Source organism: Drepanopeziza brunnea (assembly GCF_022702325.1).
Source record: "Drepanopeziza brunnea f. sp. 'multigermtubi' strain 214-2 chromosome Unknown ctg10, whole genome shotgun sequence".
Classification (NCBI taxonomy): Eukaryota; Fungi; Ascomycota; class Leotiomycetes; order Helotiales; family Drepanopezizaceae; genus Drepanopeziza; species Drepanopeziza brunnea.
Window position 1 is genome coordinate 1,197,247 of NW_027094073.1, and position 23,853 is coordinate 1,221,099.

The 23,853-nt window shown below is 48.3% G+C and overlaps 6 protein-coding genes across 6 annotated transcripts; 2 read left to right on the top strand and 4 right to left on the bottom strand.

The window, feature by feature from the left end:
- Positions 1-7,606: 7,606 nt before the first annotated feature.
- On the top strand, positions 7,607-11,396 carry L3040_006016 (uncharacterized protein; the record flags this gene model as incomplete). Its single annotated transcript, XM_007294091.2, has 5 exons — positions 7,607-10,050; positions 10,663-10,674; positions 10,726-10,830; positions 11,292-11,329; positions 11,383-11,396. 5 exons carry the CDS (start codon positions 7,607-7,609, stop codon positions 11,394-11,396), a joined length of 2,613 nt encoding a protein of 870 aa, XP_007294153.2.
- Positions 11,397-11,468: 72 nt separating this feature from the next.
- Positions 11,469-12,083, top strand: L3040_006017 (uncharacterized protein; the record flags this gene model as incomplete). Its single annotated transcript, XM_007294090.1, has 1 exon — positions 11,469-12,083. The coding sequence occupies one exon, from the start codon at positions 11,469-11,471 to the stop codon at positions 12,081-12,083; it is 615 nt and encodes a 204-aa protein (XP_007294152.1).
- A 2,768-nt stretch (positions 12,084-14,851) lies between these two features.
- Positions 14,852-16,012, bottom strand: L3040_006018 (uncharacterized protein; the record flags this gene model as incomplete). The annotated part of the gene is made up of 2 exons (XM_007294089.1): positions 14,852-15,879; positions 15,931-16,012. 2 exons carry the CDS (start codon positions 16,010-16,012, stop codon positions 14,852-14,854), a joined length of 1,110 nt encoding a protein of 369 aa, XP_007294151.1.
- A 690-nt stretch (positions 16,013-16,702) lies between these two features.
- L3040_006019 (uncharacterized protein) lies at positions 16,703-17,971 on the bottom strand (the record flags this gene model as incomplete). Its single annotated transcript, XM_007294088.2, has 1 exon — positions 16,703-17,971. One exon carries the CDS (start codon positions 17,969-17,971, stop codon positions 16,703-16,705), a length of 1,269 nt encoding a protein of 422 aa, XP_007294150.2.
- A 634-nt stretch (positions 17,972-18,605) lies between these two features.
- L3040_006020 (uncharacterized protein) lies at positions 18,606-20,114 on the bottom strand (the record flags this gene model as incomplete). Its single annotated transcript, XM_066156157.1, has 4 exons — positions 18,606-18,957; positions 19,050-19,332; positions 19,401-19,475; positions 19,550-20,114. The coding sequence occupies 4 exons, from the start codon at positions 20,112-20,114 to the stop codon at positions 18,606-18,608; spliced, it is 1,275 nt and encodes a 424-aa protein (XP_066011264.1).
- Positions 20,115-21,387: 1,273 nt separating this feature from the next.
- On the bottom strand, positions 21,388-23,481 carry L3040_006021 (uncharacterized protein; the record flags this gene model as incomplete). The annotated part of the gene is made up of 5 exons (XM_007294086.2): positions 21,388-22,239; positions 22,286-22,659; positions 22,712-23,107; positions 23,230-23,309; positions 23,408-23,481. 5 exons carry the CDS (start codon positions 23,479-23,481, stop codon positions 21,388-21,390), a joined length of 1,776 nt encoding a protein of 591 aa, XP_007294148.1.
- Between the last annotated feature and the right edge of the window lie 372 nt (positions 23,482-23,853).

Sequence of the window (23,853 nt, forward strand, 5' to 3'; positions counted from 1 at the left end):
TCTTGGACGACGGGGTGTTTTTTTTTTTTTTTTTTTTTTTTTTTTTTACTGGGATCTTCTTTGCGTTCGTGGAATTCTTGACGCTTGCTACTTGTATATTGGACCTGGTATCTTTCTTGCGAGATCAATATACTCGTTCCACGCAACGCGCTGGCCTCAAATGGCTTCAGAGTAATAACTGTCTAATTGCGCATGTCTTGGGACTCGTTGATCTCTCTCTGCCCTTCAATCTCCACCTACGCAGTTTCTGGGAGCATGAAATTGAATTGGTAGGGCATCACAGAGACAGGCTGCTCACGCCCCCCCCCCCGCTGTCATAAGACTCGCTCGTCGCATGTTCCGTCAAATGGCTGGCTTCCCCTTGAAATCGATTTGTAATATTTTTTGCTATACATATGTTGGATGAGGCTGTATATGTATACTATTTACCACGAGACTGACGAGACTGGAAATTGGAGACAGGAAATTGGAAATAGCTTTGCTATTCATTCAACCATGTTGCCAGAATATGTGTGCTGTGCTGTGCAGCGGGAGTTACCGCGCAACGCAACTGGCTCTGATGAGATTTCGATCAACTGTTTGGTTGCGATCTTACTGCGGAAAATATTGAGAGAGGGGATGGATGAGGCTTCTGTGTGTGTGTGTGTGTGGCTTATTACAATTGGTTCCAATTCCATTTCATATTCAAGTTTCTTAAATTTTCTTTTTATTTTATTTTTTTCTTCCGAAAACCACGAGTGGTCCATTCCACGGCGCCGTCTTTCTCATTCATCATATTACTTGATTGAATTCACCCGTCACCCAGCTCTAGCTAGCTTTGTCGCTCGCTCGCTCCCTTACAGCTTTAAACCTCTTCTATCATATTCTATTCAGTTATAGTGCAGTACAGTAAGTATATAAGCGCAGATTCGTTCTCTACAACAAGTCTCTCCCAGTTCCATTAGAATGAGTCCCGCTCTTATAGCGTTCCTGGACGTACGCGGCTCTGTTGTTGCGCTCCCGGCCTTAACAAGTTAAACAAGCATTTTGAGTAGTGAGGAGAGTTGAGTGGTGTGCGAAGATATTTCATGCTGCTGCGGCTACTTTATAGAGTGTTGAAGCAGCAGCAGCGGTTAAAAATATATGTGTGTTCACACCTGACAGCGATTTAGCTCGTTGGCAACACTACTTGCTGGTGATAGATAACGAAGCCCGAATATTGATGATTTACCTGCTTTGGTCAACGTATGGGAATTCAATATAAAGGATGCGTTTGCATCGATCGATTGGCTCCTTTATTCATCATTATTTCATAGTGATGCGGTTTGGCTGCGGTTGCGGGTGGGCTAGTAGCACAGAATCTTGTGGACTGAATCTGGATCTTTTGTGCTGATGGGATTCATCTGAGGATTCTGGTAGTGATTTTATAGCCTTTTTCTATGACCTCTGAAATTCCAATCTGTGAGAAGTCGGAAGCCGTGGAGGAATCTTAGAACTCATCCCTCTTCATATAAGCGAGTACATTTTTACGGAAGTCGTTTGATACGCTAATGTGATCGCTTTAGAAGAGGACATTGCATCTGTAAGCGGAAACCAATACGGAAGTTATTTATTAACAGCAGTATCATGCTGCGACTTTAGAAGCGCATCCACCAAAAAGAAGCTGAAAATGGACCGACTGGTCTGGCTCGCGGAGGAGCGAATTTATGAGTACCAAAGCCACGAGTCATCACCACTTCATCAAAAGGTATTTCTCCTAAGAAGAAGAGAAGTTCGTCGGAAAGAGACCCGCCCGAACCGTTCAGCAGATTTTGGAGATAGATTTGGCCAGTTATCTTGAAGTATCAGCAGCCCAAGTGTTATTAGACTTAGTGCTCTTAACTTATAAGTACCCGTATAAAATCGACCGAGCACAATTGACAGCAATTCGCTACTGGCTATAGCATATTTTCCGAGGTTGAATTATCACAGCTAAACCTTTCTTTGTATTTTTTTGTTTAAGACGTCAGAAAGAAAGCAAGCGCAGCTGATACCCATCAGGATCGCACCGCGCGTCCCAGAGAGTCGATGGCCGGAAGGTGAAATGGTGCCAGAGAGATCAATGGTTTCAAGTTGAGGAGGCTTCGAGAATGATTAAGTATGGCCTTCCAAGCTCTGTGCGCTTTACTCCCTTCTCTGCCATATTGGAGCGCACATTGCCCGACAAAGACTCCGCACTTCTGTGGCTCTATTCGTCTACTTCTCTCGATCTATCTGATATAAAGATGGATATAAAGAGAAAGATATGTATGTATACATATTACAAATGCAAGTAAACTTCCTTTTTCCCCAGCCTACTCGCTGCATTGACAAATCGGGTTTCCGCTGACGTTGAATTCCATGAAGTTTATCAACTTTTGGAGATCTTCCACCGATTCATAGGCAATAGCATCTTGTTATTCATCACATCTATCGCCAAAGCCATCGCTTGGATTCAGTTGCCGAGATCCAGAAATAGGTGACTGGCTGTGAGACTAGTGCTATAAGCCCCCCTACCGTGTCGTTAGTGCAAGTCTCAAAGTACGGAACAGCGAACAATACAATAACAACGGCTAGACAGAGTGGAGCTCTGAGCCGGCAGCGAGCTGAGCTCCGGCTCGTACTTGAGTGCGTGGTAGAAGGGTCTCCCTTATGTTCAACGCTGGTTGTTGTTACTCCACGCGTGTACCGAATGGTATCATAAAGTTTTTTAAACTCCAAGCTCTTTTTAGAGTGTACTGTAGGATAGTTTTGATATCTATTTCTCCTCGAGCAAAGTGTTAATCAGTGATAGGTAGGAAGACTAACGAGCCAGAGTTCTGTCCACGTATAGTGAGTTACTGAGTCCGAAATGCTGACCTCGGAGATATTATGACCTCTGATATTTCACACAAGCTCGATTCTATAACTGAAACTATATAACAAGAAGTTGTGAAAATCTGGGTAGGTGTTGAGAGTGAATGAATGAAGGACCGAGGACGGTGCACAGTCGATTATCATTCCGTTTTCGTGTACAGTACTTATTAAAACATTTTGTTGTATACCTAACCAAATACACACCTCCTTTTGTACCTGTCCTCCTCCCATAGATCGGCGCTCGGTGCGTTAGGCGATGCCACATTGCCCTCGGTGGTGATGCTGCCCCATCATCGCTGTGAGTTCAGCTTGGCCACTTCGCACAAGTGCCACCTGAGAAGCATCCTCAATCGTTCATTCTCCATTGGAGAGGAAAGTAGATATCACTATCAATTCAATGTGTTTAGTTGTCCGAGTTACTGTTATCAACACTTGATGTTGCACAAGCCATTCTAGCTACATAAAAGAGGTGCTTCCGACAACCGACTATCCCAAGTCCAGCGAGGACCAAATCTGAAGCCCTCAGTTGCCCTCTCACACATGCGCTCTACTCTACTATGTCTCCATGGGAACTATATTCTATCTTGTATGTGTTCAGTTAGAATTATTAATATACTTAAATAATATCGTAAAGACGCCTTGCTAGTAATGAATTAAACAGAGGAACAAAACGCTGGAGAAAGATAGACTAGTCATGCTATATAGTCCGGTTGACGTTAGCTACGCCTAGGAAGAAGCAATAATCAGGAGATTAAACATGCCCTCGCAGCCCGTCACTCAACGTCTTGCTCTTAAGCAGAACCCGGGACCCTTTTCTTTTTCGATCAATGTTTTTCCTTCGTCCAACATGTTAATCACAAAAGAAGGGTCCTGAGCGATAAGTAGTGGTGGAATGAAAGAATTATACTCACTACATTCACGTTAACAACAACAATAGCAGCAATGATAATAATAGTACTTGGAACTTTTCTCAAAGATTGAAGAGCTATTAAAACACGAAATAAATACCCTTAAAAAATGCAAAAATTCAACGGAACTCGAGAAGAAATTCCTATCTATGAACCTAGCTGCGACTGCGGAACTCCAGCCGTAGAATGCCTCTGCTATGATCTTCCTTGGTTTCCTATCTCCGTATTCCCATGCCAGAACTACCAAGTCATTCTCTCCTTTCTGGAGCCACCCCAGGTCTAGCCGAGTCAGACTTTCTTCTTTGCAGAGCACGTATCCTCCGTGCGCCTCGTTCATTGGTCCGTCTACGTAGATATATATATATATATATATATATATATATGTATATCTGACCTGAACTGACGAGAATTCGGTAATTCATATTTCTCCGCGAAGAAGCTCCTGAAATCCAGTAGGCCAGCTGCAATGCAGCAAAGGCGGCGACTCTCTCTTCGGGGTGTGAGGGTGTGATGACTAGTAGGACTAATAGATTCTAGGGAGAACTGACTCTAGGTCCGCAGCATGCCGTGGTTGGATTACGTCTGGACTCTTTGTGGAGGACATCTTCATCCGAGGTATGAGGTTTTGCCCTCTTAAATGCACATGTAACTTATACGAACAACGAGCGTGTATGATTTTCAGTCCCCTACATCCTTGAATGAATGGCGGTAGTTCGTGAAAAATATCGTTGAAAAGACGACAGCAGCCGGTGAACGACGCCAGAGCCAGAAGTTTGGAGTGAGTAGATAGATAGACTAGTGGAAACACGAATGGGGCCAGTACTAGAGGATCGACCAGCAGAGGGCGAACAGATGGATGTCTTTAGAGGCGCAGACTTCAGAGCTGGCACCTTGAAAACCGGAAAAAAAAATATTGACTCGGGGTAGCTCTGAAAAATCTCGATGAGCTTTCTGGGATCGGACAAGGTGGTTTTTTCCATGCTGCATCGCCGACATATAATTTACCTTGTGGCTCCGAGACTGTGTATAGATCCAGATAGATCTCAGGCATTCTTCCAATTTCACAAAGATACAATTGCTTTGGGGAAGGGTTTGAAGGGTCTTGACTTTGAGCTCGCTTGTTGCATTGGCTGTCTACTTTTATCTTACATTTCTTACATTATATTGAGTTATCTTTCCGAAGAACTCGGACGCTACCTTAAAGGCAGGTAGGGGGTTATTCAAACCATCAGCTGACAATCCGATTGCGGTCTCTTTAAAAGACGGTCTTAAGAGGTTAGCATAGTTAGTAAATCACCTTAGGCCGATACCTACGATTAAATAGAATCTGAAAACAAATGATTTGAATCATTTAAATCGTAGCTAAAATGTATCTATTTTAATCAATTATATAGTTTTTTATAACAGCTTGTTTTCCCGTGAAAAGACCGTCTTCGATCGTTTTAAGACCGATTTGGGACCGTCCTATGGCCGTTTTAGGACCGTCCTCGAACTTAAAATCGCCTCGAGAACTTAGATTAATAAGCAAACATTTTGGCCATTGGCCTGAATCTCCTCCCTTACTACCCCTACCTCCTTTCAGCTGTGCCCTTTACGAACCTTCAGCTCTTTTTCTTTCTTTCTCCTGCGGTAGAAAGAGAGATAAAGAGTCTGGAGAGCCGAAATTGAATCATCGATATGCGACGTCTCCTCGAAGAGATTTTCCTTTACCGGCGATTCCGAACCTCCCTCCTCCTTCTTCTCGAATACCACGCCGACTACGATCTATACTTGACGGGCATACCGACTGAAAAGACTAAGAGGATTTGCGATAGAGGGGGAACGTGTATAAGAGATGGGATAGGAAAGGCTTAGTTCGATTGATCGAAAACACGGTACTGCGCCTTCGAAAGAGCGTTCTACAAACACACCGGCTCTATTTAAGGGCTACGAACGCGAGCCTTCTTAGCTCTACGACGAAAGAGAACGATGTTTGTACTATACGGATCGAGGCCGCCCGTAGGGCCATACATATTCGACAGTTGTCGAGAGAAAACTCGACGCACATCACTATGAATTGCTTTTAAGGGGTTTACAGGTGTCCAGCTATTTGACGAGAGGTTTTCCTCAACGTGGTTTTTACTCTCGATTAGATAGTACTTTGTATATAATTCCTCTACTTAGCACGTCGCCGTACCCCATGGGAGGTCCCCAGGGTCCAAGCATTGCGTTTTGGATACCCGCCCGACGTTAATAAATACAACAACAACAACAACAACAACAACCTCCTTTCAGCTACCACCGTCGCTAGTATGCGTGTTAACAGGTGGGAACAAAGGTCAATCGATTCCGATTTTAAATCTTTTAAAGCGTTGATATGTAAGCTATAGTAGCGATACCGAGAAATATTTTGGCATCGATTTTATTAGATAATTATTAACACGACACTATTAGAAAAAGGGTTTTTATATTTGAATCGTATTTTATTAAGAACGAGCATCAGATTATCTTAAATATTTGAAACGAATTCCTTAATGAACGTGTTTTGAAAATCTGGACGGGGACGGCTACAAAACGGCCATAAGATGGTCTCAAGCTCGGGGACGATCAAAAAAGTAAACTATTCTTGATTTGTAATGAATACTGATTTCAAACGGTCCAACAACCGTTTTTTATATAAGAGGGTCAGAGGATCGCTCAAATGACCCGCTTACCTGCCTTTAAGGTATCACGTATGAGAGGTCCGTGCAAGAACATCAAAGTCGAGAAATCAGTCTTTATAAAAATAAACGGGATTTATACTCCATCGTTTGACCGCGAAGTCCGGGAAACTTACTCCGGAGCTTGCGGAGGGCTATAAGTTTGAGCATGCGGCCGAGCTGAAGCGTTACGTAGTATATTTTCTTTACCTCCTTTTGAAGCGTACGTACCTTAGTAATCGTCGGCTCGCTTAGGTGGGCCTCCTTTCAGCCTTTCAGTCGGCGATTATTTCTTATAGAAAATTGATGTAGCGTTAATGTTAAAGGCCTCGAAAGGCAGCCTTGCATTACGACCGGGGCGAAGCAGGGTCCTCTGGCCCAAAAGCTTGCGGAGGGCTGCCAGGATCAGACCTCGTTACAGGTAGACAAGGAGAGCCAATTACAGTAAATCTTAACAGGTAGCAGGCATGACTGATGGGTCAGGCCAGGAGGAAAGTGAAAAATAAACATATATCTATTTGAATATACGTAGTACGTAGTAGAAGGAAAAACGCAAATTCCCAAGATGACTAGGTTCCTTGCAAATGGGAAGGAAGATGCACGCAAGCAGCAAAGGAGCAGCAGGTATTGGGTCGATAGACAAATCTGATTCTCCTGTTCATAAATCGATTAAATCGATTTGTAAAGCAAGTAAGCACGAATACAAAAAGGCATGCCAGTAAAAGTGCGCAAGAGATGAAGTTCTTAGAAAGAAGTGATGTCGAAGATATATTCTGACCTTCGCGCGAAGTCTGATTGGTTTCCAAGCCCGTGACTTGCCTGAGGTTGAAGCTTACTTATCGTACATGGAAGCTCCACCAAAATTTCCTGGATAACAACACCACCATACAGACAGCACTGCGGAGGGCAACAAGTATGCTGTCAGCCCGAAAGATACCCAGGGCATGCCTGTCATGTCGTCTGCAGCTCCTGTCGCTTTTTGAGAATGGCTTCACGAATTGCGCGCCGCGGACGAGCGCTGCACGAGCACGATACAGCAGCACACGACTCCCCCATGGGCCCCGTAACCTTCAATATCGACCCAATGCCGCTGCGTTCAGAACATTCTCTACCACGAGCTTACGGGGAGAGGAGGGAGTGAGGGAGGACCTGCCAGAACAGTCTGGTATGGGAGCAGTCGGGATCGAGGCAGTGGTACGGCAGGCGAGACAGACGTTTGGAGAGACGCTTCCCAAGGACTATCTATCGACCGAGGAATACGTGCTATACGAGCGTCTATACGGGCCACCGTTGCGGGAAACCCGGCCCGAGGATCTGGAATACCTGTACGGGAGTGAGGAGGGGTTTGATCCGGAGAGGGCGCGCAATGTGCTGTTGAGGCAGAATGACTTGGGGGGGTATGAAGAGGTGGATTTTGATCCGGGACTGGGCTATCCTGCGAGGGATGAGAATACGGTCACGACGGAGCAGGAGATTTCAGCTGCTGAAATGGAGGAGGCGCAATTGGGAAGTGGAGAGGGGTATTCTGAGGAGGAGATGCTTCGTGCTCTGACGACTCAGACATTGTTGGAAGACGGATTCACTGAGGAGCAGGTGGCAGAAATGCTAGAGAGCAGTCAGGCTGAGTTGGAAGGAGGCGTATTGGAGGATTTCACGTCTGCACCGGAAGAGGAAGCTGTGGCTATCCAGCCAGAAGCTCAGGGAAATGCTGTCAGAGTCCAGGGTAGGAACCAGCGGGAGGTTGACGCGATTGCACGACTACAGCTGGATATGGATGCCGCACTAGCTCAGCCTATTGAGGAAGAAGAGGAAGAGGTGGTCGAGGAAGAGTACGAAGAAGAGGAGGAGGAGGAGGAGGAGATTGAAGAGGAAGAAGAAGAGGAAGATGGTGCCTGGATCAGCTCCGATTCTGTTCGAACACACCCCCGTACCTTGATTGGCCGATCAGGTACGAAACCAACAACGGTTTCTCTGCCAAAGGAGACATTCATTGCCCCCATCACCGAAATACTGGGACGCACAAGTATAAAACATGTTGCTGAATCAGCCGAGAAGGTATTTGGAGGCAAGGGTTTACCGTATTCATCGTCCGTGCCGGCTTCAAAAAAGTTTCTGCCACAAAAACACATTGGCCTGGATGCTGCGCAGCAGAAGATGAGCGAGATCGAAGCAGATGCATACCTAGGCGCGGTCATGCCCGGGACATATGCCGCTGTCATGAACACGCTGGTAGAGGTACGAAAGCGTCTGGGTCGCCAGTGGGTCCGGGATCTGATGTTTAGGGAGGGCGGTGAAGGGCCGAAGATTTTGGATGCTGGTGGTGCTGGAGCCGGCGCTATCGCGTGGCGAGAGATTCTACAAGCCGAGTGGGATGTGATGAAGGACGAAGGCATTGTTGAGGGCGAACAAGCCCCTTATGGTAAGACCTCTGTCCTGACCGGCTCTTCCGCCTTAAGGACTCGAATTACAAAACTCCTGGACAACACGATCTTCCTCCCTCGGCTGCCAGACTACGTACACTCTCCGTCGACAGCACTGCATCTGGACCGCAACGTCAACCAGCCTAGGAAGACTTACGACATTATCATCGCACCTCATACCCTGTTCCCTTTGAAGGAAGACTTCCGACGCAAGAACATGGTCCACAACCTTTGGTCTCTCCTCGATCCCAACGGAGGAGTGCTCATCCTCATTGAGAAGGGCTTGCCTCGTGGATTTGAAGCAATCGCAGGCGCGAGAAATCTTCTCCTTCAATCCCACATCTCGTCCCCGGGCGAGACAGAAATTGAGAACGAAATCCAGTCGCCTGAGTCCGAGCACGCACGCTTCTTGCAGAAGGAAGAAGGCATGATCATTGCCCCATGCACGAACCACCAGAAGTGCCCCATGTACCCCATCCCCGGACTCAGCGTCGGACGAAAAGATTTCTGCCATTTCCCCCAACGATTTATTCGCCCAGCTTTCCTCCAAAGTATCCTGGGAGCCAAGGTTCGCAACCACGAAGACTCCAAATTCAGTTATATTGCGGTGCGCCGAGGAAACGACGCACGCAAATCGTCGCCAAGTGCTGCACAGGGCGAGGAGGCGACCGTTAAAGCGTTTGCCGGATACGAGGATCTCGAAGCCGAATCTGAATCCGACGGCCACGGCCATGCAGTCCTAAGCGAGTTCGATCCCCTGAAGCTCCCCCGCATCATCCTGCCCAGTCTCAAGCGCCGGGGTCACGTGACCCTGGACCTGTGCACGCCGTCTGGAAAGCTCGAACGCTGGACCGTGCCGAAGAGCTTCAGTCGAACAGCTTATCGCGATGCGCGGAAATCCAGCTGGGGAGATCTGTGGGCCCTGGGAGCCAAGACGAGGACCTTCAGAACCCCTCGGCTGGGACGGTTGGGCGAGGATGGGAAGAACGGGAAGTTGAAGGGGATTCGAGATGGCAAGATGGGTAAGGGAGGGAAGAAGATGCGGAAGAACAAGTTTGACATCATTATGGGCAAGGGGGGGTTTGAGGGGATCGAGGAGGACAGAGGGACGAGCAAGTTCGTCAAGCGGGGGAAGAGGACGAAGGGTGGCAGAGTGTGGAAGGCGCCGACGCCGATTGGGGAGAAGGACTTGTAAGAACAGAAAGGAGGATCGATGTACCAAAGCAAAGCTGGGAGCCGGGGCGTAGGTGACGCTGGCACGAGCATATGCGTGATTGTCAAGAGTTTCTCATCTCCTCTCTCTTCATGCAAGAGCTTCTTCGTCGTCGTCGTCTCGTCTCCATGTCCATGTCAGCCAGTATTCGGCATGAATGGAGGCCTTGTTCCGTCTCGCCTCCGTCTGATATGCCCTCTGATAGTAGCATGATGGTAGTACGTATGATACGACGGACGATACGAGTAAGCTCTTGCGGCCAAGACCAAATCAAACCATGGCTCGTGGCAGGTCGAATTCGCTCCCCGATTCCAGTGCCCAAGTCCCCGTGCGGCCTCTTATCCCTCCGGACCTCCTTTTTCAACTTTTGCAGCCTCAGCCACAGCCTCGGCCTCGGCCTCCGCCACAGCCTCAGCCTCAGCCTTAGCCTTAATCTCAACCTCAACCTCGAGCTCAACCAACCTCGAGCTCAACCAACCTCAAGCTCAAGCTCAACCCCAAAATACAACCAACCACGGAATTCTATTTTATGATGGCACACGCCGATACCAACGCGGCTCTGGAATAAGGCGGTTCCTGTGTTTGCGCAGCCAGCCGTATCTGTACGAGTCCCTGGCCAAGGCTCGACGGTGTCCGTGTCTCATAATTTATAGAAGCGGTACCACCAAGTATATTGCTGCGGGCTTACCGCCATCCCGAAACAGGGCTTGGCCTCTGCTGCAAGGTGGCAGAATCTTCTTGGGTGGAGAGTCCGAGTTGTCTGAGAAATGCTTGAGATGATCCGATCCGAGGAGCGATATCCGACGAGACGACGACAAGCTGGGGGGGACTGGGGGGACTGGGGGCACTGGGGGGGAATTGGGGGGACTGGGGGCGATCCTGGGAATCGACGGTACTTCATCAACATACTTAAGTATGCATGATTCCCTGCACCGTCCGAACTTTCACTCCTGGCCATCTCTCGCCAACTACCGCCGTGTCTCATCATCATCGTCGTCGTCGTCGCGTCTCTCTCTCCTCCTGTCTTTCCCTACTTTTCATACCCAGCTCCTCTCTACGTTCTCTATCTCTGTCTGCCCTCACGTTCTTTGATCTGTTCCATTCACGATTGCATTTCTTACGTCTTCCAACTACCTTCGCTGTCTGATTATTCAGTCCTCACATTCTTCCATTTACTTGTTTTCCCACTGCTTTTCCTTTCCAAAATAGAGACACGCAGGGGAGTCTCTATAATTGTTAATTCGAGCTCTATACCCGGTAGGTGCAACTCCGTTACACACGTACGACCTCAAGCTGACATCTGCCCTCAGCTTTTCTTCTGTGAATACAGACATATATACCTACATACATACGCACATATATACGCACACACGTCCATCCACCAGTCTCAATCAAGATGATCCTCCCACGAGTCCCCTCCCCCTTCCACACCCGGCCGCCGTCATCGCAAGCACCCCCACAATCCCCTCCTCCTGCCCCGAGCCCCCCGCCCCAATGGGTCCTGCCCAAATCCTACCGCGTGGCCCTCTGCCTCGACGCCTCGATTCTCCTCCTCACCTTCGTCATCCTGATCGGCGCCGTGCTGTACCTGCGGCGGCGGGGGCCCATCCCTAACTACCGGAGGATCGAGGAAGAGGAGACGCTTCTCTTCTCGCACGTCGACGACGCGAAAGACCCAATGATGACGACGGACATGGATGAGAGGGAAGATACCGCCATGGATGAGAAGGTGGAGAAGGAGGAAGCTGCCGCTGCAGCAGTTGCACAGGAGGAGGGCAGGAAAAAGAAGCAGAAGCGGGGACACCTCCGCCTGGAGGCCCCGCGAATCGTCATATGGGACGCGGAGACGGGCAGCACGATGGCGGACGAAGAAGAAGTAGAAAGAGAAGAAGCAGAAAGAGAAGAAGCAGGGCGGTGGACCACGTGCACCTGCCGCGGGAGGATACACCCCGCGTGCTGGTGGTTCGAGCTGGAGTATAAGGTGCCGGAGGATGGGCGGGGCGGGAGATGAGGGCAGAGCTGATGCCGCTTGGTGGGGGAGTGGGGGTGAGGTGTGTTTTTATTGCTGGAAAATAAAGAGGAGCAGAAGACGATGAGAGATGGGAAATGATAAGCCACAGCGAGGAGAGGAGAGGAGAGGAGAAGGAGAAGGAAAGGCGAAAAGCGTTTTTATCCCCCCCAAAAATTTCACGGCGACTTGTTGTAGCAGGGCAATAAATACTATGTATCTATGTATGTACCTTGTATGTATGGGCCCCTGCGAGATTTACTTCTTCAATTTCCATCTCCTCTGAGACTTGTGATCTCTTTTCTGTTCCTCACTCTTCTTCTCTTCTCTTCTCTTCTCTTAATGGTATTTGCTTACCTACATGTTTTTTCCAACGCACGTATTCTTTGTTATTATGCCTACCTTACTTGCATAGCAGCAGTAAGTCATCAGCAGCTCTCAAATCTCAAGAAGTCGAGCTGCTAGCTTACTGACTAGAAAGCATGGACAGAAAGGATGAGAGACAGTCATTTTCCTTGTAGGTTCGGATTATGATTTGGATTTAACCGCGCCGGCTTTGTCTTTGAGAGGGAGAGGGGGGAGGGGGGAGGACTCAAGTCTGAATCACGACAATCTCGACAACGAGAACGACAACTAGAACGATGACTAAAATGATAACTACAACCACCAGAAAAAGTGGAGAAGAAAAGGGGATAAAGCGAAATGGGGAAAACATCACCATCATCAATCAATCAATCAATCAATCAATCAATCAATCATCAGACAAGAGCCCCTCCCTTCCATAGCCTCGCCTTACCCTACCTCACCTTCCCTTCTTCCTCGTGCTACCCGATCGATCGATCGATCGCTTGCTTACTTGCTTGCTTAACAAAGCTTAATAGCCTCAGTTAATCTATCAATTGCTTGATTTGTTTTGTTTTGTTTTGTTTTGTTTTGTTTTCATGCCGCATCATACCTACCCGTCAATATTCATCCCGTCCATCTATCTCTTATCTTTCCATAAAAAAAAAGGAAAAAAAAAAGGAAAAAAAAAAAAAGGGGAAAAAAAAAGGAATAAAAAAAGGAATAAAAAAAAAGGAAAAGGAAAAGGAGAAGGAAGGAGAAGAGACGGAAAAGAGAAGAAACGGAATAGAATGGAATGGAATGGGATTGGCTCTGCTGGGTGTTAGGGCGCGTCTGGCAACTACCTCTCTCAAGTCCTGTTTTCGAGGATATTTTCGGTTTTCTAATTGACCGAATCAGCAAATTGGTAAAAAAAAAAAAAAAAAAAAGATATTTAGAAATTGGAACCTCGAAACCTTGCAACCTTGAAACTTCGCAGCCTTGAGAAAATCCCTTCCTAAACTAGAAACTGCCCCCCCCCCGGTTTCTCTTCCATGTCCCCCATAAATACAGTATCGAGTCTTCCATTGGAATTCGACTTTTCGGATTTTGGTATAACCACGTTAGTTATTAGACCTTGCTATAAAAACCTTGTCTTGTAAGAAACGCGAGGGAAAAAAAAGTTCATCTTTGATTTGTCCATCTCCCGAATAGTAGTAGTACCGGTATATAGAGGAATGCGGGTCCAACGATGAACCGAACTGAACCTAGGTATGCTAAGCTACGGATCCCCCATCCCATGTCAAGATAAGTAAGGTAGGACGAACGATCCTCGGCATTACGATTGAGAGGGACCCTCGAAGCGCCGTAGACTTGAGAGGCTTAGCAAACGCAATGGGGAATAAGAGGCAGTATCAATCTCGTAACGGATTCACTATTCAGGGTTTCGATTTCACGTTTTACGTCTCGAAGATTTTGTGCTCCTCGACTTATCAAACGCCACCTTAGGCTACTTTCTCTCTCTTCTCTCTCTTCAACCCCGACCCCAACCCCAACTCCACCCCCAATCCCCCTCGCGTACCATATTCTCCTCGAGACGAATTTCCAAATCTGAATTACCATTAAGAAACGATTGATGAAAGAAAGACGCAAAGATATACATACACCTACCTATCTACCCATCCAATCTCTCGCTGTCTAAGCGTCGGGCGTTGGGCTAAGCTAGGCTCCTCTTCACCTCCCTCGTCGTCCGATGAAAAGAATAGAAACACGAAACTCTTACTTTATTTTTTTGTTACCTTTTTTGGGGTGGGGTTGGTTTGGTTTGGATCAATTCGAAAGAAAGATAGATAGGTAGCAAAAAGATAAGTCGTTGATTGCAGTAAAATAAATATACAGAGTTACGTTTTGGCGGTTTGTTTTGATGGATACCGTCGGGCCGAGGAACGGTAGGCGAGATGGTCGTGGGTCAAGCGCGTATCGCTGAATAGACGAGGACAAGGACCTGCTAGGTGGAGTTGTGGAAAAGGCAATAATCTGCAGGCTGGACTATGTACAGTCAGTAGCTATGGATGACTAGGTGGTTTGATTCAGATGTGCAGAAATCTAGGGAGGAATAGAAATCAGGAATAAATCTCTCTCTCTTGAGCGACTTATCCTTAATAAAGCCCCAATGCAATGTGGCAGGCAGCTTTGACCAAAGAACTCAGGGCGGCGAACAAGTCAAAAAAAGTTGCTAGAATCATCAATTCAAAGAATAACCAGCAATGCAGCCTCAAAATCAAAGTCTTGGACAACCAAAATATATGGGGAGCCCAATAACGCCCCTCCTTTTACGAATGCAAGAGCCAGAACAATGAGTCAATGAGTCGCAAACACGCAGGCAATGCAGCAAGAACCTCACGGGTTTCCAAACCAAATAACAGAGAGACCATAATCCAAGCTACACCTCACACAAGTCTATTTTGCTTCTCGGCTAAAGCCAGTAAGCCACCCAGCGAATCAGCCGTCCACTTCCTAGTCTCATCCTTCTCAAACCCCTGCAAGATCAACCCTAGCTGCTCTGCCGAGTAAGACCGTCGATCGTGCATAATAACCACACTCCCCGGCTTCACCATACTCAAAACATGCCTCGCATTCCACTTCGGCTTATGGATTTGAGGGTCGTGTGGGTAGACGCTGCCGAGAGCCAGGCGGTACCCGAGTGCTTCGACCGTCCTCTGCATCTTCGCGTTGAACCACCCTGACCCTGGTCGGAAGTACTTCATACCATTTTCATTTGGCGGCAGCAAGGCTTCGACTTCTCTGATCTGGCGCGAGAGCTCGGTGAGCGGGAGCTTGAAGCTGGGGTCGTCGGTCCACGCGTGATTGCCCAGCTCGTGACCCTCGGCGTGGATCCGTTCAACGACGCCTGGGTGCTCCGCAACCTGAGAGCCGATGACGAAGAACGTCGCTTTGGCATTGTGAGCCTTCAGCAGGTCAAGAATTTTGCCCGTTTCCGAGGAAGGTGCGTCGTCGATAGTCAGGGCCACGACGCGTTGAGAGCTGAGAAGCGGGACGTGGAAGATGACGTTTTGGTTGTGGTGTTGCAGCATGCGGATGATGAGTGTTGGTGGCTTGTAGACAAGGTGTACGATGCAAGTGATGAGGATGATGAGGATGATCAAGGAGACGAGAGTGATGAAGGGTGCGGATATGGGGCTGCTCAAAATATGCCACATTGTGTAGAGAGATGATTGATGTTGTGAGTAAAGCGAGTCGTCGTCGTACTGGCTCTCTTCATCATCGATTTTGATGTGCTTTGCTGGAGGCTTCGAGCCCTGGAAGGGGCCATGGAGGGCAGTGTAGATGGCGGTCCAGACGTTGGTGATCCGAAGGCGAACAGCTCGACGAATGAGGCTCTTCAGACGCATCACGCGACTCTGGAATTTGAGGCTCTCGGAATCATTGCTTAATGGGAATGAAAGGTATCGGATTCCTGGGGGAGACGCAGATTAGAATGTCGTGGATGGGACTGAGGAAGGCTGACCTAGATCCTGCCCTCGATTGTCGTCGATTTTGAGATTCGGCTGCTTTGATAATCCGGCTACCGAGGAGAGGGTCTTGAGCATATCGATTTTGAATGTCACTAGACCTATGCCTATCAGCTGAATTGAACGAATCCGAGACATTTGACCCATATCGGCTTGCCGCTTGACAATCGATAAATAAGAAAGGTTGGAGCGTGCAATTAAAACTGTCACGTGTCTTTACATTCTTATGAATAGCATAAGCTACTTGTGATCGATGTCCAGTAATAACTCGATATTAAATCTCTTCAACTCAGCATTATAGAGACGCGTTCAATCTGTGAGGCTGTAACTCGCCCATGCACATTGGCCAATGGCCTTCCTTTACACTCGCCTTCCTCGAGCAATGCCACGTGTATGCATCTGCTGCAAGAAGCGGTGCAATTTCATTACTACCATAATTTCATTTCCAAAAGACCAAAAAACTATACGTATCAGAGATGAGAAGGGCATGGACACTGATGTTTAGATTGACGACCTGACCTACTTCTTGTTTCCGGTCCTCTTATGTCTATCTATGAATCTATCATTCCATGCACCCGATCTACTCATCTCGCTCAACCAATGACGAGAACTGCGCTTCGCATTAATTTCTGTCGTGTTCACACCGTCAATAACCTCCTCTGAGCTAATAGTACAGGACTGTCACTGCTTGACAGGCTCTTATTGGCGTGTGTGGTTGCTGGGTATCTCGATTGCTCGTCAAGGTTCGCTTTCGGATGTTGAGCTCGATCAGATATAGGGGCCTGGCTTATTTTCTCCACTTGAAGTCTCCGCGGACTTGCCATCCGGTCTATTTTGAGGCAATGTAGTGTCGAGAATGGCCTTCGCGTCGACCTTGGGTGCTTCTGCTGGTACGTCGTCGGTGACCTTCTCGGTGTTGACTGGAATATTGCCAGCCGATGACCCCAACAACAAATCCTCATACCTGATTTCCTCTGAATTTGATACCTCCCTATCCTCTGGCAGACCAAGCCCCTTCCTGACCCACGCCTCGTGCTCCTTGTGGACTTTCAGCGAATCATCCACCTCGGCCGTCAACTTCTCAATCTCTGCCTCCAACAATTCGTCTTTCGTCATCCCCTTCCTCAGCTCTCCCAATCTCTCGGCCTCCCTCTCCTTCTCATTCCCTCTAACCCCTAGCCACATCTGCTCCAGTTCGTCCTTCCAGCCCAACGCATCAGCCAGCTCCCTGACACCCTCATCACACTCCCCAAGAATCTCCACATCATCCAAACGACTGCCAAAGTCACCCACCTTCTCCTTGTTGATCAAAACCCGCGGCACACCATCCCCGGCCATACTCGGTAAACTCGCAAACGGCTGCACCGACAGACTCGTGCCCATCACGATGATCAGATCCGCCGTTATGGGCAAATCCCGATGCTGAAAAAAGGAGGCCGGAAGCGACTCTCCAAAGAAAACAATGTCTGGCTTGACAAGCCCGTTGCACTGCGGCACCACACAGTGCGGCACCCGTCCCTCCTCTACCGCCTCCTTCATCTGATCCTCGGGGTACTCCGTCTTGCACTCAATGCACCGCTGCGACGCGAAACTACCATGGGCCTCGACAATCTTGTCGCCTGGAACCCCGGCCTGCCGCTCCAGACAGTCAATGTTCTGCGTGAACAGCATCGTCAACATGCGCTTCTCGCTCAGCAGCGCGATGAACGCGTGCGAGACGGTGGGGTAGAACCGGCCCGGGTACAGCTCCTTCGCCAAAACGTAGAACGGCTCCGGCCTCTCCCGGAAGAACGAGATGTCGAACACAGCTTCCGGGTGCGGGAGGTCCAGCCGGGCCAGGTTGGCGTAGAGTCCCGTCTTCTCGGACCGGAAGTCCGGGATGCCGGCCGAGGTGGAGATCCCCGCGCCAGTCATGACCACGATGCGTTTCGGCCGGCCGCTTTTGATGTACTGCGCCACCGCGGGGAGGGTTCGCGACGTGAGGGTCCGCGGCGGAGCGTCGGGGTCGACCTGCTCGTGGGAGTTTTCTTGGCCCATTTTGCGAGCTTTGCCACGGTTGGGAAGCTTTGCCTTTAGCGTGACTTTGTCTGTGGCGACGACTTATGATTGCGGTAGGACGGAGATTTGCTTATATGGGTTTGGAGTGTTTGTTTTGATTTCTTGGTTAAGGGGAGGAGTTATCGAGCATCATGCAGCTTTGTAGAGTTCGAGATAATCGGAGGCCCACCTAAGCGAGCCCGACGATTAGTGTAATGGGCGTCTACTTGGTAGCGCGAATATCACGTGTGATAAAAGAATGGAGTTCTGATTGTTCAACTACAATCTTTCTATGAAAAATTGAAAGAGTAGCTTGGGGAATTTAGAGTCTTTGAAATTGATATATATGTATGGTTTTAATTTCATATTAATCTTTGTTACAAGCAAAGTGGGTCATGTCTTTGCGTGTCTAGCTCCGATATCTGGTTGTTTATGCTATTTAAGGTAAGACGGATGAAAAGCCAAAAGTAGCTTTTATTCCTTGCTTGTTTTCTGGCTGGTACTACGTATATCTCAAGTGGTGGCTCTATCTAGTTTTCTGAGCCCTTGAGGACATTCTAGAAGTAATAGGGTTGTATCAACTGCAAGATCTCACATATTCTGATAACAAGCATTGGACCAACTCTAGGCCTAGCTAGTCAAATAGAAAGGAAGACAGGAGTTTTCTTGCCTCTACATCCTCCCACTTAATCAAAACTCGAAACTTCGCCTCCTCCGTTTTCCTCTGCACCATCCGCTCCATCGCCGACCGCTCCTCGGGAGTCAGAAGGTGTATCCTCGTCTTCCACAACTCGCTGGCAGTAGGCGTGTCCTTCTCCCGCTCGCCGAAGAACCGCTCGTCGAGATACTTCCAGTATCTCTTATCAAACGCCCAGCTCTTTCTCGCAGCATAGTTCAGCCAGAACCGGCCTGTCGTCCAACTCTCTCGCATCGATGCAGAGAGCAGGAACGAGCCCGGGCCATGTCTTGCTCCGCTTCCACCAATGCTGAGAGCCAGGTTTGCAGTCGTCTCTCGTAGAGAGTGGCCTAATCATCAATACCTGCATCCCAAATTTCGGGCACGTCAAGTAGTAGCCACCATGGTGGATCCAAGCTGAATTGGGTTGGTGCGGCATAAGTGAACTCCCAATCGATGGCGCCCAGGATCTCGTCATTTTCACTGATAAGAATATTGTTCGGCCTGAAATCATCGGACCAAAGATGGAAAGAAGCCGAAATATCTGGTGCTGGCAGATTTGTACGGGTTTGCTCGGATGAGGCGGAGCAGGTATCGTCCGCAAATTCAAACTTTGACAGCCGGCCTTGCTTAGCGAGTCTGCGGAAGAGTTGATGGGCAACATATTTGGTCTTGCAGTCATCCTCTCATGAGATCATGTCATTGTGTTGGGAAATGAGGGTTGCTATATGCATATCGGCCAAGACCACATACCAATCATCAGCGGCTCGGAAGGTTGTACTTTCGCGTGGGAAAATCGATCTTGGAACGTTAGATAGTTGAACCATACTTGACATTCAGCGTAATTGGTCGCCCTGATACTGAAAACGATCCAGACTCTGTCTCAACAAGAGCTCCAATACATGGGAAGGTAGGCTGTGCAAGCTGTAGCAAGCATGCAGCTATGTGACGGTAAAGACTCTTGAATTTGCTCTCGAAAATGTTGGGATTCAAGATTGGCGTGTCACTAGGATCCTCGCGGAGAGCTTCTAGAGCTTCGCCCATGCCTCGTCGAGTTCCAAGATCTTGAAGGATAATGAAGGGCCCAATTGCAAGATCCACACCGGAACTATGCAGCGTCGGAACCGGAAGCTGAGTGCGTTGGGAGACGAAGACTGTCGTGGCGGCTTCCGCAAGCGTCTTCTCTTCTCGGAAAGCTGTATGGTTTGGGCATGGCAGGCGAACGAGATAGTTGGACATGGGAGATGAATCAGAATCATAGGATCCTTTGTATCGAATTGGGTACAGAACGTTGAAGCCACCAATAAGCAGGGGAAGGGCCAAGGTCGCAGTATCGCCTAACAGCCTTTGGGCGAACGACTCGATTCTACGACAGGTAGACGACAGTCGCACCTGCTTGATCGCCTCCTCCCAACACTCATCACTACGATCCCATGGGAAGTTATCCGAGTCCTGTCGAGCGTCCATGACAGCCGGAGTAAACAAACGCAAACAGTAAAGCTTTGAGATGAGAAGTAGCCGGAAGGATAAAATGCAATCAATATAAAAGATATGCCACAGTCATCATAGAAAGAGGTAGAGATGTGTTGTAATAGCCACCACGCTCTGAGATATTGCGAGGTGGATCGATGTTCTTGGTTTTGAAGTTGGTTAAGGGCAGACAGATTCAAGACAACTTGCCTCTTCGGAAACATCAAAAATGTGGCCCTTCGGAGACGTAAACCGATGACTACCGCGCGCTTCTCTTTGAATAGATAGTATTCAACCAGTTCGGAAGGCGTTGAAACATCCAAATGGCGGCTACGGCCATATATGCAGCCACATATACGTCTTGCCGCTGCGTCCATATTTAATTTCGAGCTCAGTACAAACGCTAAAAGCTAGCACTAGCTTATAACCTCCATCCAGCGCCAAACAATCACCATCTTTATAATCAAGTATAGCATCAACAAAGAAACAACCACAACCAATTTCAACTCGGCCCATTCTCTCATCATCAAATCAACTTCCAAGGTGTATACTAATTTAAAGCTATAGCATACTCGTATATATATTGAAATCCAACTACCTGCACTCGCTCACTGTACACCACACTATTCTGAAATCCGGTCCTAATATAACTTTTCAGCTAGACTCTTATACATTCCATCCACTGCCCGATTAAATCCTCGATCATAAATGGACATACATGCCCTACAGCTAGAAAGCACTCCTTTTATTCCGCGAGAGGGATATTTGCCTTCATGCTCGACTTCCTCGCTTTAAGTCTAATAAGCCTATGCCTAGGTTGTTTGTTCGACAGTGATACTTAGTATCAAGTTATATTATCTTCTCCGCCCGAAATTCCTGATGCTGAGAAAGTGGCTGCAGAGAAAAAGTTTGCTATCAAGTAAAAAATCTGGAAAGCATGATGGGACAGAAAGTAGCTACCTAGATAGTTAGAAGAGCTGATATAAAAAGTGTGCACGTTGATGGTGAAAGGGTTTAGCGAATGGAAGCGATATTATATTTCGAGCATCGTAACCCATCTCTCTTCCCATCTTCCTATTTCTATTTCTATTTCAATGATTAAAAGGATAAAGTCTTGCCGCCAAAAAGACAGGGGCGATGGGAGTAGACGATACAAAAAGGCTATCTTGCAAACATCTCCTTCTCAGTTTGATCCCACGCTCCTGCTTCTAAAATGGGCACAAGATGAATATATATACACAGAAAAATGTTTTGGAACTCAACCGCCCTCTCACACACCACTGTCGATCTGGTCCACGACAGCTCTGTTGGTGTACGCCTGCCAATCCTTGCAAGTCTGCTGCATGATGAGCGGAACCTGCGTCTTCTTCCCAATGTCGGCCGGTCTCTCCATTAGGTGGGAATACAGGCCCCCGCTGACGTGCCAGGCGATGTGGCAGTGGAAAGGCCAAACGCCGGGGTTGTCAGCGGCATACTGGAAGGCAAAGTGGCCACCGACGCGCACCATCTGCACGTCGCGACGCTGCGGGTTGCTCGACCGCACAACAGTGGTGCCGTCGTAGTCGCCGGGGCCCTCGGACAAAATCTGCATGTTGTGGCCGTGGAGATGCATTGGGTGCGGGGCAGGGGAGTGGTTGTTGACGACGACGCGGATAGTGCTGTTGGTGCCGAGGTTCTTCACGTTCCACTGCGGCGGGAAGGTCAAGTTACCCGTCTCGGCTTGCAATAGGACTGGCTGGTTGAAGTTTGCGCGGTAGGAGGTGCCGTCGAGTGTCCACAGGAAGGTGCCAGATGCGTTGACGTAGGAGTTGATTTCCTGGGCGATGGTCGTGGAAGGAGTGGCGGCCTGGATAGGGAATGCTGGGACGGTAAGGCTCAAGTCGTCGTTTGCGCAGGTTCCAGGGTCGGGGACATCCCACGCAGTGCTAGTCGGGGACTTGTTGTTATCTGCTTTATCATAGTAGATAGCGGCGAGAGCATTTGGCTGGTCGGCTGTGGAGCAAGGTAAAGAGATGTTGGAGCGCATCCAGAAGGCGGAGTTTGATTTACCGACGTTGGCAGTGACCAACACATCTGTCCGCTGACCAATCCCAAGTGTGACAACATTGGTTTTGTACGGTTGCTGCCCGAGTTAGCATTTGTAGAGATCTGGCCATGGAAGAACTTACAACGGGAACAAAATCATTGGCAATAACGGTCATTTGGTGGCCATCGATACTGAATCTTTGAAGTGCATCTGCTCCGGCATTGATCAATCGCAGTCTGTGTGTCTTTCCGGTAGTGAACTTGAATTTCGAAATTCCTGCGTTGCTCGTACAAGGCGAATTGTCCCCTGCGACCTTCTTTGTGCAGTCAAATGTCATCTTTCCGTTGATGAGGTTGCTTTGCGAGGAAGGCCTGATGTTTCCTCCCGGCTTCATGATTTCGTCAACGATATCAGAGTACCCAGTGTGATACCAATCTTGGAGGAAGACAGGTCCAAGATCGATGTCATAGTTGGAATTCTTTGGTCCATAGATAATCATGGGCCCCAGAAGGCCACCTAGATGTCAAATTAGAGACCGCTTATAACAATGGGGATGTACTAAACTTACCAGCGAACTGAGCAGAGTAATGCGAGTGATACCAACTTGTTCCATACAAGCTCGCCTTGAATGAGTAGGTGAAGCTGTTCCCGGGTGCAATTGGGCATTGATCTACACCAGGAACTCCATCATACCACGGGGTCTCTTTCTGCAGAAATCCATGCCAATGGAAAGCAGTTCCTTCTTCGGGTCCTGTGATTTTGTTGTGAATCGTGACCTGAATTGTATCTCCCCAATTCGCCTCGATTTGGGGCCCGGGAAATTGACCATTGACAAGAATAACGTTCATCTGATATCCATCAGGTGCGATTTGTCCACGAGTAACTGTAAAATCATAGCTGCGGATGACACCAGTGTTTGGAGCCTCGGTGTACGGATTGTTTGCAGTGGCTGTAAGCTGCCCCCCTGTAAGAAAGTGTGGAGTTAGCCTACTGCTCCTGCGACATTGAAGCATGGGAGGAAGGTGTGAATTCGGAGCCAGAAGGTCCTGATAAATCACGGATGAGAAAAAGGAATGTGAGACTTACATGGATAGCCCGAGGGCAAAGGGTTATTTTTCAAAAAGAGTGGAAATGTAGGACATTTCAAGGTTCCCCATACGGAAAGACTGTCAAGATATCAGCACATTGGATTGTGAATTCCAAGATACACATCGAAACACAAGATATGAAGGATGATAGGACGAAAGGGCTGGGCAAGACTCACCCGTTAGTCTGCTGCTGCGACAGAGAACCGACTATGCCGAGCACACCCATAATGATATTGCCAAGGAAAGACATTGTAAAAGAGTGAGGTAAATAGACCAAATGACTGTATTTTCCAATGCAACAGAAGCTGATGAGAGATATTGAGAATGAATGAGCAGATAGCACAATACTTATAACAAGTCCCCGGCTGCCATCAGTTCATTTCAGCTCAGTTCAGAGCACCGCTCGGGTCATCGCGCTTGTCGAAGTACTAAGTTTGCGTGTAGAAGAAGATACAATCAGGCTGAAGCCTCTCCTCTCTGCTGTCAGCCTGCGCATCGCCGTGTCCTTGACTCGCTTGGGCCTGATGGCTTCAACGTTTTCCGGGTCCGGCTGGCCATCGAGACCCTAGATCTGCAAATCTGGGCCGTCTTCCGATAGCACAATAGCGTCGGGACATTCTTC